The sequence below is a fragment of the Gadus morhua genome, chromosome 16 (genome assembly GCF_902167405.1).
Source record: "Gadus morhua chromosome 16, gadMor3.0, whole genome shotgun sequence".
Taxonomy (NCBI): domain Eukaryota; kingdom Metazoa; phylum Chordata; class Actinopteri; order Gadiformes; family Gadidae; genus Gadus; species Gadus morhua.
In genome coordinates, this window is record NC_044063.1 from 3,701,536 (window position 1) to 3,719,205 (window position 17,670).

Consider the following 17,670-nt stretch of genomic DNA (forward strand, 5'->3'; position numbering starts at 1 on the left):
ACAGCCTGGTAGGAGCGGATCTATTCATTATGGGTGGGAATCTCTTGGCACCTCACGATTCGATTCTGATTATGAGGTCAACGATTCGATTCTGAAGTGATTATCGATGCATCTCGATGCAAATTTTTTTTAATGTACATTTCCATGCGTGATTTTCAAAAATATCAGTCTGGGTTTGTTACTCAAGAGTTTGCTAATCACTTCCTACTTTTGTGATGATCATTAAAGACATCAACAGATGAATTAACTTAATTAACTAATATTTCATAAGAGAGAACGCTTTTGTCACAAATATGACTTTCTATGAATAATGCAATAATCAATGCAGCTTTCATTATAACACTTTGGAAGCATGCAAAAAAAATATATGTCTGGCTGTGAGTTTGTGCGCATGCTATGCGTAGGCTGAATCGCAATCGTGTCAAGACAAATCAGATTGGCCAATACACACTGAAGATAAATTCAATTTTAAAAATACAAAAATGATCCCTCTCTAATCTTCTGATTATTAGTTTATCTGCATCGAGACAGAATTGTTCTAGCGAGAATCGCGATGCATCGAAGAATCGATTATTTTTCCCACCCCTACTATTCATCATATATCAGGGTGGTCACTCCCACATGTGATGTCACTATTCAAAGGGGTCGATTCTGAAATGACTTCTAGTGGCGAATGAACAATGCACCTGTTGGTGTGTCATTCCCCTTGAATTAACAGAAGCAACAGCACCTTAGAATGATTATGAACCCTTTCTGACACATGCATTATCAAAAGAAAATCAATGTCTGAAACCAAGTGCATTTATTACGTTTTTACACATTTTTTTTGTATTAACATTTTAAATACAAGGAAGCTGATGTGGAAGGTGTACAGCATTGCTGATATAATGTAGGACAGTTAGTGGCCGTTCACCTATTGGGGTTGGCTTGGTGTTCTAACTGAGTGCTTCACATCATACACCCAACCACCCATTCTTTCTTTATTTAGAGCTTTAGTTTGACCCCATATTCTCTAAGGCTAGAGTTGTCTCAATAAGCATTTAGAATGTTCATTGTGACTTTTAAAGTGTATTTTTACCAACAAGTGTGATGTTGATTGAGTCATTTCAAACCCATTCAAACTACCATATTGTGACATTAGGTAGGTGTGTCCACCCACTAGCTTTTGAAATGGCTTGCCAATCAACAACACACTTTCAGCTAAATAGGGCCCCGTTTATTGTACCGGCAAGGGAACAGGTATTTGACTGGTGCGTCTAACGTTATAGTGTGAGAAGCTTGTGGAACGCCCTGTCCAGCAGTGTCATCACCAGACTCAAAAAGAGGTTAAACCACAGCATATCCACAATGGTGGTAGATAACATGTAGACGGAGAGGAACCACAGGTTGTTAAAGTGTTCATACAGATTGTAGATCTTCGGAAGCGAGTCTCAACAGCTGTTCTTAAGATGTTTTGACAAAGCATGGTTATTCATAACAGCGTAGATTCCATATCTATAAAACTATATTATATATCTAAATATAAAATATCCTGTTATAGCACGATATCATGTTTTTTGTCCTGTCTGAATTTCCTTGAGGAGGTTTGTTTTGTGGTACATTGCGGTCAGAGCACTCGGATCCAGGGGACGTTCATGAAGCACACAAAGCTGTTCCTGCAGTCGAGCAGGGATGCAGATGAAGCTGGGAGCAGCAGCGTAGCAGAGTGCAGACTCACCATGCAGTATTCGCTGAGTTCACCGGGACTACAGCGGTTGCCGCTACAGATCATGCATGTAATGGATGCCGAATGCTTAAACGTCTCGTCCAATCAGACGGAGGGGAGGGCGGACGGGGATAGTGGATGTCAGCAATTCTTCTTTTTTTAAAAGCGCCTTGTCCGTCTTTTTCCTAACAAAACGCATCCAATGGAGTGTGTCAGAGCGTACCATGCATAGACTAGGCTTCTTTTCTTCAGAGGATTCCATCTTAGAAGTTGAAGGTGAGAAGGAGAGAGGGCGTCTCGCTCACTGTCTTTTAAAATAATATCTCTCTTCTCCTGAGATGTCTTCCGCGATCAGTACTCGTCTCCAAGGTTCAGCTCCCAGCAACATAGTCCTCCTTCATCACATAGTCACCACACCATGCTTTCCATTCAACTCTTATTCCTTGCTTTTCCAAATCTCCCGTCATATAATAGAATAAAGTTCTACTGTATCTTATCTTATTATTTTGGCACATTTCTATTTACATGGTAAACAAACAAAACCTATAAATAGCAGTGGATTTAAATTGTCTTATTAAATGTAACACGTTTTTTCAGGTACTCTGTAGGCCTCTCACAACCTCGGAAAGTGGGGCAACCAGGAGCAGGGATAGTGGCCTGGTCGGGACTGGTCCTTAAATCTGCAGCCTCTGTTACATTGCACACGACCACCATCGTCCAATCACATCATTCCAACCATCAACGTCCAGTGAGTGGTTTTTTTTCGTGCTATCTACAACGTTGTGACCCGTGTTTTTGTTCTTGAAGCTGAAATCTGAACATGAACTAGGAAGAAAGAGACACATCCAAAGAAAAATGACAACATGCACGAAATATAAAGGTTTGTAGGCTCTTGATTAAGTCCTTCATTGACCTGGTAAAACTGCTTTGACGGACAGGACTTCTGCAGTTTTGAGTTATAGATTGCAATAAACGTCTCAGGTACTTTGAAACCTGATGATTTGTGATGGTTGTATGTCCAGTGAGTCACCATTGAGTTGAACCATGATGGATGTCAACCAGATGTCAACTCCAGTCGCGATGTCCGATTCCGCTCCAGGTTTTATGTCTGTAAAACATGTACCATGCCAAGGTCCAGGCAGGAAGACTGAATCAAGTCAATTCTTCATGTGTGTCACAGAGAGAGTCAATGTCATTGGTGCATAAAGGGAAATACTTCTTCCTCCACCCTGCGTATCCTTCCGCCCGGTCTTAGGCTGCGTTAGGGCGGTTTGACAGACAGGTAGGAGATGAGGGCTGCAATGGCGCAGATGTAGGTGATGATGCCGAAGACAATGGAGAGGACTGAGAGCCAGAGGGCGTGGCGCGATGCAGCGGTTGCTCCTTCATAGTCGCCTTGAGCAGAGGCCCTGTTGGTCTGGGGAGAGAGGAGGAGGGGAGGTAAGGAGAGAAGGAGAAGGGGGTGGGAGGGATAAAAGGGGAGGAGGCCGCGGTGTGGAGGGGTTGAGGAGAGGGAGGGGGACAGGAGGCAGGTGCAGGGGAGGAGGAAAGGGGAGTGTAGAGGGGACGGAGGACGGCATGAAGAGTAAGAGCAGAAAGAGAGAAAGCTTGTCATTAGTTGTCATTTTACTCAAAGGTTTCCTATTGTGTTCTGGTTCTTTTCTAGCTTTTGCCCTCTCCTCTTAGGTAGACGTATCAGAAATCAAACCCCTCCTCCTTGTTCTAACTCTAATTATACCTCAAAAAAGATAATTGACGAGTGAAGAAACTCTGCTGCAGGTTTATAGTTAGCTCCCTCCCCCCCCCCCCCACCCCCCCCCTCCACACACACACACACACACGCACACACACACACACACACACACACACACACACACACACACACACACACACACACATAGTGACGTAACAAGTGGAGTTGCCCATCCAGAAATGACGATAGATCAACCTACAACCAAACAACTTAACGGACTGTACCAACTGGTAGGTTGGACTATACATCATAAATCTTTGTGACTTTCGGTATTTTAACAAGAAACTTTTATCGCGAGTGACTTACAATGAATTCAGAAACCTTTCATCAAGGAGCATGTAAGGGCATCTGGCCCAGTGAAACTCAGCGAGATGGGGATCGAACCTAGATGCGTTTTGGCTGGAACTACCTAACCAGTAGACTACCTACCTCAGTAAACCAGTGGATAATTTGGAGAGATAACCAACCCTACTCAGAAACACAGCCCCTTGCTGTAGGACAGAGAGGGTGGATCAAAGTCTGGGCTCATTCCCAAGACTGTAAACTAACAAACACCCCAGATTTGATGGGACTGTACGCTCTATCTCGGCTCCTTGTTCTTTCCCTGGCTGCTTTGTGTGGCTCTGAGGTATTGGAAAGCTCTGTCGCCATAATCCTACAAATCTGTAAAAGGGGTGTAATCCCATAAACCCAAAGCAATTCCATAATGTCGAAGCTGGAACCATCCAGATACCCTCACCTTAACCTGATGTAATCTATGAGTGGTTCAGAGCCACACGCACATGGGCAGACGGACACATAGACACTCACGTGTCAGTTTCATTTGTAGTTGATATTAACACTGAATTTCAAAAACCTAGTAATTTGACAGCGAGATAAACACCATCATCATCATCAACATCACGATCATCACCGTCATCCCAACGACCACTAAATAATGATAATAAACATCACAACAGAGACATCATCTTCATCATCATCCTCATCATCGTCATATTAATCCTCACATTATTAATCCTTATCATAATAATCATCATAACAGTCTCAAAGGATGGTGCCCCGTGTTTTGCCAGCGGTGGGGTGCAGTACCTTCTGTGACAGGTAGAAGGCAGCGATGCCAAGTGGCCAGAAGCAGCAGAGCATGGAGAAGAAGGCGAGACCGAGGTGGTCCTGGGGGATCATCAGGGGGAAGTCGCTATCGCTGTCCGACTCGCTGAACTCATCGCTGGACGAGTCCTGTGGAGCACAGTGTCACACGCGGGTCACACGCGATCAGTGTCACAGCAATGACATTCACACCCAGGGCATTTTGGATCAAATGGAATCGGAAATAGTTTTATGTACTTGCTCTCTGGTTTGCTTCTTTAAACAAGAAATGAGGAACAACCTTAGTTACTGAATCATTACTCATCATCATCATCATCAACATCGTCGTCATCGTCATCGTCATCATCATCATCATCATCCTCATCCTCCTCATCATCATCATCATATCATCATAACCAGCATGACCACTCCACTATCATCTGGTACTGTCAACTTATGTCCTTTGCTGGTATCCCAGCAAAATGTAATCTGAAGATTGAATTACATGTGTAATTGTCATTATAATTTCAAATGTCAGCAATTATCTGGAATGCATTGCAATAGAACAAAGGTAAAACATAGAAATCAAAGGGTGTTTCAATTCATGCTTATTATTATACCTTTATTTGTTTGAGAACTTATTTATCTCTGTGTTGTTTACCTCCTAGGAGGTTCTTGCCTGTAAGACAATGTGACTGAATGGGGTTATGCTGGATTTACGCAGCTATGCTGACCACAGGCAAATCATGACTCATACTGTTTGTTTTTTTGGTGCGTTTGTTCGACAACTCGGTAGCCCATCTTTTAAAAAGCCTTCCAAAATTCCCTGCGTTTGAGATTAAAGTGGAAAGAGTTTTAAGAGCATGACTTTAGAGATTAGTTCACAAGGTTATTGTGACGACTTGGCCTTTGTTTACTTCACGGGTCAGTCCTTCTGTTCTGGAAACACTATCTAGGTTAGAATAGCACAGTAGACTGTACCAACTGGTAGGCAGATCTGCCCATTGTGTATCTGGTTGGACACTCTTGCGTCCGGGTGGATGCGTTGTCAAACGCTAGATTTTTATGTGTTGATAGCTCTTCAATGATACACATAATGGAAAAATGGGGCCATGTAATAATTTTTAATCTGCGAGGGTCGTCTCCGCTAGTCCGGGGTTCACATGCTAGTCTGTGATCACAGCCTATTGATCCGCTTCGTCTTATAAATAGCATCTCTGCTGCAGAATAGAGAGCAACCTCAGCTGTAGAACACAGAGGAACCTCAGCTGAAGAACAGAGAGCATGTTATCTACATGTGTTCAAGGTTGATGCCAGGTTACATTCCCACAGAATCCCCCCCTGGAGTGGCGCGACCCTTGTGCGTTGTAGCTTTGACCTTTCAATGGAAACCTTTCAAGACTACACTTTAAAAGGCTATTTTGATTTGATGTGTTTTAATGATTTGTTTGCTTGTATGTGTGTGACGCACGCATGTGTGTGTGTTTTTGTGCGTTTGTGTGCATGCATTCTTTTATGCATGTGTGTGAGTGATGTGCATGGCGCTTATGAGGGTTGTCTGACCATGCAATGCTAGGCATAATCCAGACATGGTAATTATCATGCACAAAGCCTTCATCATCGCAGCACACAGAAAGACAACGATTCCTTTGTCCTTGCTGAGGGAAAGCATTCATTCAACAGCCGCAAAGGCATTTCATATGCCATGCATTTCATGTGCCATGTACTTTGTCAATATGCCTTTTTTAGGAGTTCCCCACCCCACATTTTCAGGTGAGATTTGAGAAGCAGATTTCTCTTCCTTCCTCCACAGTGAGTCATAAGATGGGGATCTTTGTTATTTTTGTGACAGTTGAGTCCCGCTTCCCAGTTTGATCTCCGGATCTGTTCCCCTTTTCAGGATTGTGATGCAGGAGTTTAATGCACTTGGTGATTAAGAATTAATCTGACGTTCAAATACGGAATATCTATTGTCAAGGGAAATTATAGAAACCACCCTAAATTATTTTTTTTTAGAAGATTACGATAAAATGCTTTGTTGAGTTGCTGTTTTATCAACATATTATGTAACAATATTCTGGTATAAAACGCATATTGTGCTTATCCGAAGCTTGGATTTATTTTGCCATGGATGAGCACATAGGGCTTGGGTTTTCTGGCCCGAGGTTGCCTACAGGTATCTATTGATGTTGGGGATTGAACCTAAAACTTGGTCGGCTTAGCTCAGGAGGTAGAGCAGTTGTCTTGTAACCAAAAGCTTGCTAGTTCGATCCCCAGCTCCTCCCAGAGTGTCGATGTGTCCCTGAGCAAGACACTTAACCCTAACTGCTCCTGACGAGCTGGCTGTCGCCTTGCACGGTTGACTCTGCCATCGGTGTGTGAATGTGTGTATGTATTAACCGATGTAAGTCGCTTTGGATAAAAGCGTCTGCCGTAATTGCAATTGTAAAACTTTTTACCTGAGTCAACCACTGTGACCACTCGACCATCCTGCCCCCCACATTTAACTTAAACAATGTTTCGCTTTTATTTTAACAAGGCTTTGCGTTTAGGGGGGGGGGGCCATACCTCAAAGTCTGGCAGCAGGTCCTCCTCGTCGCTGTAGGACAGACTCTGGAGGTCCTGAGCCTCCGCCAGCAGCTTCCTCTCCAGCATGGACCCAGGGTGGATGTCCACGAAGGTGGTCTCCAGGTAGTCCTTGTTCAGCAGGGGTTCTGCTGGACCCCAGAGGCCCGAGGGGGGGTAGCAGGACTCCAGGTTACGCGGTAGGGAACAGGGGTCCAGGACCTGCTGCTGATGCGGGTGCTGGAGGTGGTGGGTGGGCCCACCGCAGTACCCCCTCCAGGCCAGCGGGGGGTAGACCCGGTCCTCCTCACAGCGCACCAAGACCCCCTTCAGGAGCCCTCGGCCCGGGTGGGGGCTGTCCCCTAGGAGAGGGTGCTCCAGGTCGTCCTGGTTGTCCATCGTCCTTGCTAGCACTGCTGCTACTACTGCTATGGGAAGGTGGGCCAAGTCATCCACCAGCCAGAAACAATCTATAAATCAATGTGCCAAGCTCTCTCTCTACCTCTCTTTGTCTTTGTCTCTCTCTCTCTCTCTCTCTCTCTCTCTCTCTCTCTCTCTCTCTCTCTCTCTCTCTCTCTCTCTCTCTCTCTCTCTTTAAATCGTCTCTCCTGGTTCACGCAGAAGCAGCTGGTCGGGGGATTTAGTGGCGCGCCTATAATCCATCCTTTAATCCAATTCTTTAATTTTTCCCTTATTGAAGGCCTTGCTCTCAAGCCCGCAGATGCAGACCAAGACCATGGCGAAGTGAAAACGCCCTGCTCGCTCTGCTGGAGCCCAGTCCAGGGCTTTTCCCCCAGCTCGGTCGCGTCTGAACAGATCCCCGATCTCGTCGTCCTCTTACTCAGTTGTCACAAGCGGTTTGTTCCGCTGCTTGTCCTCTCTTGTCCCATTTCAGTTGACTGAGTGCATCAGCGTTCATGGGAAAAATACATTTATATCTCTGTTCTAATATACTCTGGAAATTATGATTTGGACGACGGAAGGCCTTGAACAGCCAACGATAAAAGGTTCAGCTTTCTATTTCGGGATAAACCTTCAGGGTTCGTTCATTTAGTTCCCGGCTTGTAAATCATGTCAGCACAGATATTTAACTTCAATAGTACAACTGTACTAAAAAACTGAAGTGAGAAATGAACAGATTCTTTACATTTGTAGTCTCTAAAGATTGGTGATCTCTGATTCTACCCGGGTAGATTTAAGAATAGGTATTCAAGAGCCTGGGTTGAGGCGGACTAATCGGTGCCATATCCAGGTGCTGAAGATCCCAGAAAATGGTCTGTTATCCTTAGGGTTGTATCCATCATCAACACGGAGTATGGTTGCTGTGGCTACCTCAGGGAGGCAGTTGCTATGACTACCGCAGGGTTAGCCGTTGCTGATGAGAGAAAACAAAGGTGGACTGGTTGAATGATGAATGGATATGATGACGTTTTCTGGGGTCTCAACTCTGGGGGTGTGTATCCTTTGGGGGTCCTCGTCCACAGAGGGTCCCGCCTGGTTTAATATATCGACCCTCTTTGGATGCAGAGTTGATCTGTTCTGAAAAGGAAGCAAGATGTCGGGAAACATGTTAGAATCACTGGGAGTCGACAACCCCAGCCATGATCCGCCCCACCTTATTCTACTCAAAACAGGCCACACACACACACACACGCACACGCACGCACACGCACACGCACACGCACACACAAACGCACACAATCACTTCCTTCTCTAAGGTGTTACCACCTGTATTCTGGAGGTGGATATTTTCTGAAGACAGTGTCTCTTATTAACTCTTTACCACCGACATAGGAGGGAGTGTGTGTGTGTTGTTGTTTTTCCAAAACACCATTATGACCACCTGCAGAATCAGCAGCATGACGGGGGGGGGGGGGGGGGGTTGTACTGGTGTGTACTGTTGTACGTTTTGTGTTGTTAGTGTTGTCTGGTGCTGTAGGTGTTGTGTTCTGTTTATTTTGCATGTTTTCTCTGTTTTTCCTCCTTCTAGAACTTCTAGAGTGTCATGAGAGGCCGGTTCTCCCTGGGCCTTCAGAAGAACTTCCCCCTCCACAAGGGCTGACGTTAGGTGATAGGCACCCCACAGACTGTGTTGGTTGTGACTCTACTTCGGTTTACGTTGATATTTCTCTTGCTTTGTCCTTTACATAAAGTCCTCATGAGAAGCTTCGGTTGGGGGCAGGGCATCTTGTTTGTGGTATATTTCTAAGTCCATTTTTGTTTTTGTGTGTCTGTTGGCCTTTAAATACATCCACTCAGATCGAGGGATGAAGGCCTTGTTTTACAGACTGAGACAACATTATCTCTAAGGCTCCCATCACTTAAGCCCAGGTGGTTTAACTCCTCTCCAATCACACACCTCCGTCCAAGAGGCAGCGTTGGCTGGACAGCTCCCGGTAAGCCACATCACTGTGGAGCAGACCTGACGATCATCGCTTGGTACTGGGACGCTACCACTAGGGTTCTAAAACCACAATTCAAATAATATAGTATAGATTAATGCTATCCATTCGATTCAATTGAGATATATTATATTGTATTAATTACATTCCATCCCCTTCCATTATACTCGATTCCATTCTTTATTTATTTAGTGGTGTGGTACTGTTGCCTAGGAACCCTGTCAGCATGGCGATGGGTAAACAGCTAGCGGTGTGTATTTTTATTTTCGGTTTAACGTGAATCGAAGAGTATGGCAGAGGAGGAGGAAGAGGAGGAACAGGAAGATGAGGAGGAGGACAATAAAAGGGTTGAGGAGAAGGAGCAGGAGCAGGCAGCACGGGAGGAGGGCCGGGAGACTCGTTTTTAGCTAAACACAATAATAGGGATTAAGTCGGTACTTTGATGGACTGGCAAAGGACGGATGTGTCTTATTGTCTTAGAGCCGGGAGGGCTGGATGTAAACGTTTACCCTGGGTAATATCCAGGATGGGTGGATGGGTACATGGTGGAGGATGCATGGATGCTTAATAATGGTACATGATGGTTACATCAACAGGAACATCCCAATCCTAACTACAAGGAGAACCAACCCAGACAGAGCAACACGGTGTAGACAGTAGACGTACGACAGAAGGAGCTGTTCATTCTGCGGTCTGACGTGTGCTTCCTTTATTATTAACCAGGAGCAGGACGGAGGAATGGTTTAGGGTAGAAGGCTGCAGGGAGGGAGGATGTAGGAAAGAAGGATGTAGGAAGGAAGGATGTAGGGTGGAAGGGTTTAGGGAGGAAGCTTGTAGGAAGGAAGGAAGTAGGGGGGGAAAGATGCAGGGAGGAAGGATATAGGAAGGAAGGATGTAGGGGGGAAAGATGCAGGGAGGAAGGATATAGGAAGGAAGGATGTAGGGAGGAAGGATGTAGGAAGGAAGGACGTAAGCAAGGTTGTAGGAAGGAAGGATGTAGGGAGGGTGGATGAAGGAAGAAGGTTGTAGGGAGGAAGGAGGCAGGGAGGAAGGATAAAGGAAGGAAGGCTGTAGGGAGGGTGGATGAAGGAAGAAGGATGTAGGAAGGAAGGATGTAGGGAGGAAGGATAAAGGAAGGAAGGACGTAAGCAAGGTTGTAGGAAGGAAGGATGTAGGGAGGGAGGATGAAGGAAGGAAGGCTATGTGGAGGAAGCTGTCGGGATGCAGGGTGAAGCTCCTCTGGAGGTGAAGGCTCTCTGCAGTGTTTACTGTGTGACTTTCATTGTGCTCCTCCCGTCCACAAGCACCACAACACAACACACGTTCTATTCTGGGGTTTTGTGTTGTGTTGGGTTGGGTTGTGTTGTTGGGTTGCGTTGTTTTTTTTGTGTTGTGTAGTGCAGTGTGGTGTGGGTTATGTACAGTATGCTGTCTTGTTGTCAAGAAGGGGGCATTATGGACTGTTATTGTGTGTGTGTGTGTGTGTGTGTGTGTGTGTGTGTGTGTGTGTGTGTGTGTGTGTGTGTGTGTGTGTGTGTGTGTGTGTGTGTGTTTGTTATGCTTTTGATACTGTTCACACTAAACCAGAACACTGATCACTCAGCACTGGCTGCTGATGTCCAACCCCCCCCCCCCCCCCAGCACACACACACACACACACACACACACACACACACACACACACACACACACACACACACACATATACGCGGCCATCTACGCAAATTAAATGTCCGTAACGCTTCACTGGTACCCCCCCCCCCCCCCCCCCCCCCCCCCCCCCCCCCCCCCCCCCCCCCATCAGTTTCATTCCAGGAGAGATGCACTCAGCTTTATTATCCTCCCTCCCTCCCCCTCACTCTCCCTTCCCTTCCTCTCCTCCCCAATCTCCCTCATCTCCCCCTCTCCCCAGCTTCCATTAAAGCTGCTGTCAGCTTACTGCAAGGCTCCCTCTCTCTCTCTCTCTCTCTCTCTCTCTCTCTCTCTCTCTCTCTCTCTCTCTCTCTCTCTCTCTCTCTCCCCCTCTCTCTCTCTCTCTCTCTCTCTCTCTCTCTCTCTCTCTCTCTCTCTCTCTCTCTCTCTCTCTCTCTCTCTCTCTCTCTCTGCTGCCCCCATAAACTATCATGCAGGCAGGAGTAGGGGGGCTGCAAGGACACGAGCACCAATCACACACCTGCACATGCGTGCACACACTTTAGACACACATACAGACACAAACACCCACACAGACGCGCACACACACACACACACACACACACACACACACACACACACACACACACACACACACACACACACACACACACACACACACACACACACACACACACACAATGCTTCAGAGCTGTCTCCCTGTAGCCCTAGGCTCTCTCTCTCTCTCTCTCTCTCTCTCTCTCTCTCTCTCTCTCTCTCTCTCTCTCTCTCTCTCTCTCTCTCTCTCTGTCTCTGTCTCTCTCTCCGTCTCTCTCTCTCTCTCTCTCTCTCTCTCTCTCTCTCTCTCTCTCTCTCTCTCTCTCTCTCTCTCTCTCTCTCTCTCTCTCTCTCTCTCTCTCTAACTCTCTCTCTAACTCTCTCTAACTCTCTCTTTATTGCATAACTGATTGAATGCATATATTTTGAAGTTAATTCAATTACTTTATTTCACATAAATAATGTGTAACACAAACAAAACACACACTCTTATATTATAATATATATATACACTACATATTCCATCTGTGCAGGAAGTTAAAGCTGCATATGCTCTCAAGACCGATGGGGAGAAGAGCTGCAGAGAGAGGGATATATATATACAGTATATATATATATATATATATATATATATATATATATCAGTGGCGGCTGGTGGTTTTTAAAGTGAGGGAGGAAGGACTGCGCGCTTGGTTGCCATTGGCCTGCTTGCACTGTTGGTGTATGGTGGCATAAGAATGTGAGACTCAAGTTGTTTCAGGGTGTTTTGGTGAACTACAAAATAGCAGGGAGGGAGTTATGTGAATAAAATGTATACAAAGCCACCAGTGGCATCACTGTAATTTGAGAAGGAAAGGATGCAAAGCATATTAGTCAAATCAGGCCTACTATTGATTTGTAAAAGTAAATAAAAAAATCTGGGCCTATCATTGGGCCTATTTTTGCCCTCACTGACTGTAGTTATTAGCTATGTTTATTTTCAGTAACAATTGTTTTAAGAAAAGACTCAAGAACCAAAGTGATGCCATTTAAAATACATCATGCTCTGAATCATTCACTAACACCCTTTCCACAATATCAAACAGAGCGGTCAGAGTAACAAACTAGTAAAAGAACAACAAGAACGGTAATGCTACCAGTAAGCCATGCGTACCTAGCAAACCATGTGCCACTCACAACACTGACGTTGCCATTACTTCTTGTGACCTTGATTTTGGGAAGTGGTCTACCTCTTTCTTTGGTCGCTAACTTAGCACTGTAAGTGAATGAATGGAATGATTTTTGTAACAAGACATTAACAATGTCCTCCGTTTCCAATGTTTCCATTGTGCATTTCGGATCTCGCTATCGCAGATTTCACTTGCTCTGCGTCTGCAGTGAGCACCGCGGCAATGCAGACCGGGTTTGTTATCGACAGCGTTGCCAGATTGGGCAGATTTCCCGCCCAATGATCATTTTTCCAGCCTAACATGGTTAAAAGTAGCACAATTGGGTGGGAAATCTGACCAATCTGGCAACACTGCTCAACATCCAGGGATCCTGCTTATTGGTTCATAGCGCAGACGGATAGATTTTTGCGCGAATCAGACCCCTTAAGGTCCCACCCACTCAGAGGAGGATTTTCCTCCTCTCTCCCATTGAAACCCATGTTATCCACCGGCCGCCAGTACTTTCGGGGAAATGAATGGGAGTGAACGGAGGCAAAGGGAGGACGTTCCTCCCTGAAATAATTGACGATAGGCGATAGGGGGTGCTAATGTCCCTTTACCCAGGGAAACGAACATTATATATTCAAAGGCAATAAAGTAGTCACATTAATTCATTACAATAGTCTGGGCAATCTACATTTTTTATTCTCAACAATGTTAGGGAGGATCTTCCTCCCTCTCCTCAATGGAGAAGCCTCCACTGATATATATATATATATACATATGTACTGTATATATACAGAGAGAGAGAGGACTAGAGGGGATACACTAACGAGAGTTCTCGTCATGTGTTTCGCCTGGATGCCCCTAAGCTTCTATAACTGGCTAAGAATCCATAATGAGGAAATCTACGACCAATCAGATGAGAGTGCCTCAGGGGGGAGGGGGAGGGGGGAGGGGGGTGTGATTGGCCCAAACAGCAGCCAGACAGGCAGCTAAACGATCTCTTCTGATTTAATTTCCAAAAGCCCTTGTTCGACTACGATGATCTATATACCATGGGATGGAGGAGAACAGAGAAGATAGGGGAGAAGAGAGGAGAGGAGATGAGGGGAGAGGAGAGGAAATGAGGAGAGGATAGGAGTGGAAAGGAGAGGAGAAGGGGAGAGGGGACGATAGGAGAGAACAGAGAAGAGTAGAGAAGAGGAAAGCAAAGGAGAGGAGAGGAGATGAGGGGAGAGGAGGGTGGAGAGGAGAGGAGATGAGAGTGAGATGACAAGAGGAGAGGCGTGTGTGGAAGAGGATACGAGGGTAGAGGAGGGGCGTGGAGGGAGGAGAGAGGAGGAGGAGTTGAGATAATATGAAACGGGAGGAGCGGAGAGAACAGCAGATGAGAGGGTAGGACAGATAGATAATGAAGGGGAGATGAGGAGATGAGGAGGAGGGTAAGGCAAGGCTCTGCGGCCGACATGTTTCCATGGGGACGCTGGGGCTGACGTTACGGCGTACGCTCGTGTGCAGAACCGACGAAGCGTGAGCAGACCTCGACTCGGCCTGTCGTCGGCGGCTGCTGCTTCTACGCGCGGTGTGCTACCGACGTGCAGGACTGCAGCAGTGCGCATGCATGCAGGCAGGCTTGCTTTCCGAAGGAGGACACAGTGTTGCTGGCTCATTATCAGTAGGCGGGTGGATCACGTATTCTCATCATGACACACGATGCGATGACACACGACGTCGGTGTGGGCGCGAGGGAAGCCGCGTGCGGAATGCACCGAGCACGTTAGCAAGCCCACGCCGTGGCCCTCTGCAAGCCAGCGGCACTGGCATTGCGTCGCATGAACACACACACACACACACACACACACACACACACACACACAGACACACACACGCGCACACACACACACACACACACACACACACACACACACACACACACACACACACACACACGCGCGCACACACAGACACACACACGCGCACACACACACACACACACACACACACACACACACACACACACACACACACACACCCAGTACATGCACACACACACACTCCCATACATACACAACAATCTACATGCACATTCACCGATGCATAACACATAGCCTACAGATGCCACACACCCATATATGAACACGTACATGACACTCACAAATCCACACACACACACACACACACACACACACACACACACACACATTTATGCACGCACATCAGCCACATAAATACACCACACACACACACAATACATGGTATGTGCCGCAGTACATTGCGAGGTTAAGAGACGTCTCTCTGAACAACATCAAGCATGGCGGTAATGACATAAGTGCTGTGTGGCTGTGTGTGTGTGTGTGTGTGTGTGTGTGTGTGTGTGTGTGTGTGTGTGTGTGTGTGTGTGTGTGTGTGTGTGTACGGGTTTTAGATGAGTAATTTCCTTCATAACCCAGCTGCATCACACATCGGCACCAGCTGTGCAGTGTGTGTGTTCCATGTGGGGGGAATGGTGTTTGAAGGGAGACCAGGGGTTGACAAACTGTCGTCGTTGTATGTTTTTCTATATCTGAGTGTGATGATGTGTGTACGTGTGCTTATGTGTGTACATACTGTGTGCATACATTATAATGTATCCTTTCGTCATCTAGTAGGTGCTTGCTAGCTTACACCAGCATCATAGGCGTCTTTTTTTTGCTGCTCTGTGATCTCTCTCTCTCGCTCTCAGTCCAAGATGCTAATCGACTCTCTCCCTTTTTCTCTCACTCTTTCTCCTTCTCTCTCTCTCTCTCTCTCTCTCTCTCTCTCTCTCTCTCTCTCTCTCTCTCTCTCTCTCTCTCTCTCTCTCTCTCTCTCTCTCTCTCTCTCTCTCTCTCTCTCTCTCTATCTCCTTTATTGAATACAGCACAACATGGAGGCTTGCTATGGTCTTAGTGTGTTGTCATGGTAGTGTGTGTAGATGATGTGTAGGGTGTGTAGGTATGTAGGTGACTCTCACACTGGATCGACTGCGCTTCTGTGAAGGAAGCAGATGGCACGTGTGTTTATATAAGTGAGTTGTTTTTTCTGTACACAAAATGTGGTGTGGATGTGTTTCTGTGTCTTGTTTCCTGTGTGTGTGTGTGTGTGTGTGTGTGTGTGTGTGTGTGTGTGTGTGTGTGTGTGTGTGTGTGTGTGTGTGTGTGTGTGTGTTTGTTAGCCGTATGCATCACAGAGCTGAATGAGGTTATTACCCTCATTCATTTCCACACATGCGAGATTATGTACATCTTCACCCACATCATCATCATCATCATCATCATCATCATCATCATCATCATCATCATCATCATCATCATCATCATCATCCCCATTCCAATCGCAGTGGGAGATACACACACAACAGAGTCCTTACACTCAAACACACATACACATTTACACCCAAGTACACAAGTGTACCCAGACACACACGCGCGCACACGCACACACACGCAAACACACACGCACATACACATCCCCCTTAAGTCTATACGTCTATGTATATGTACATGTTTATCTATTCCTCTATCTATATAGTCATTCTTGTAAACAGCGAGGAGAGTGACGTCTAATCTGTCCCAAATGGGATATAAATGCACGCCTATAGACGCGAGCCTTCGATTAACACAATACATGCATTATTCATGTTATAACCACGTGACGCCTACCGTGCAAACAAGAATTATCGCTACAAAAGGAAAGACACCACGTACGTTGTGATCATTGGGGTTTTTCTTATATCATATGCATGTGAATGTCAATAAATAAACACACATATTAATGCACAATAAACACATGAAACCCATGAAACACACGTAGAGTGAGGATGTCGATGGGAAACAGCCCTATGCTATTGTATTGTATCAATGTGTTCAATTAGGGAATTACGTGTATTTCGTTATGATGCTGTTAGTGTGTTAGGGTGTTCATGTGTGTTGTCCATGCAGCAGTTTCAGCGCACAGAGCATAATGGAAAGATCGACCGAGGCAGAAAACAGTCCTACCTCCAGAGTAAAAGACCTCAGGAACAATCCTCGTCGCTCCTCCTCTGTTCGGGGTGCTGGTGTGGGGGGTGGGGGAAGAAGAGGTCCAGAGGGAATCCCAGTTAAACCATCGGATAGACGTCCGACTCGAGGACACCGAACCTTGGCACAGCGTCTCGTCACCACGTCCACATTGAGCCCGTAGTGTGGTGCGTCTGAGCGCGTTCCGATGCCCACACGCCTCTGCTGCGTCGACGAATTCCTCCTCTGCGTGTGTGAACGTGGTGTGTGTGCGTGTGTGCGCGCCTGTGCTCGGGTATCCCGGGTCCTGCTGCTGTGTGAGTGAAGTTGGCAGTCACCTTCCGTAGGGTTAAGGGATGAGTGTGTGCTGGAGTCAACACGCACACCGGCGCGTGCGTTCTGTCACTGCGGTTGTTTCGGTCCTCGCGCTGTAATCCGCGGTGTATTTTTAACGTCTTAAGTTTTCTCTGTTAGCCCGTTTCCGACACCTGCAAACTACAGCGATAGCCCTCTCTCTCTCTCTCCCTCTCTCCCTCTCTCCCTCTCTCCCTCTCTCCCTCTCTCCCTCTCTCCCTCTCTCCCTCTCTCCCTCTCTCCCTCTCTCTCTCTCTCTCTCTCTCTCTCTCTCTCTCTCTCTCTCTCCTCGCCGGGTCCTAAAGCCGGTAGAATGTGTGTACGGGTATGTACTGTATAATGTGCATCATAAGGCAAGGATTCTGTTTACCGACTTTACCAATTCTTGGTCAAATAGGCAGGTAGGAGAAAACACAAGGGTCGGAATCGCCCCCTTCCCCCTGACCAT

The 17,670-nt window shown here is 46.4% G+C and overlaps 1 protein-coding gene across 2 annotated transcripts; it reads right to left on the reverse strand.

Moving 5' to 3' along the window:
* Positions 1-779: 779 nt before the first annotated feature.
* On the reverse strand, positions 780-17,407 carry tmem91 (transmembrane protein 91). 2 transcript variants are annotated; one of them, XM_030380250.1, is made up of 4 exons: positions 16,869-17,407; positions 7,113-8,643; positions 4,548-4,694; positions 780-3,122 (listed from the first exon to the last, which is right to left on the reverse strand). In XM_030380250.1, the coding sequence occupies exons 2-4, from the start codon at positions 7,506-7,508 to the stop codon at positions 2,967-2,969; spliced, it is 699 nt and encodes a 232-aa protein (XP_030236110.1). In that variant the 5' UTR covers positions 7,509-8,643; positions 16,869-17,407; the 3' UTR covers positions 780-2,966. The 2 variants fall into 2 exon arrangements, with proteins under 2 accessions (XP_030236110.1, XP_030236109.1); XM_030380249.1 differs by having other exon boundaries at positions 7,113-8,648.
* Between the last annotated feature and the right edge of the window lie 263 nt (positions 17,408-17,670).

What these genes read in the sequence shown, in the direction of transcription:
- tmem91 (XM_030380250.1), bottom strand. Translation starts at nt 7,508, where the DNA reads ATGGACAACCAGGACGACCTGGAGCACCCTCTCCTAGGGGACAGCCCC. An exon ending in ACCTGCTGCCAGACTTTGAG is followed by an intron (nt 4,695 to 7,112) that starts GTATGGCCCCCC and finishes TGTGCTCCACAG; the next exon opens with GACTCGTCCAGCGATGAGTT. An exon ending in CCTTCTACCTGTCACAGAAG is followed by an intron (nt 3,123 to 4,547) that starts GTACTGCACCCC and finishes CTCTCTCCCCAG; the next exon opens with ACCAACAGGGCCTCTGCTCA.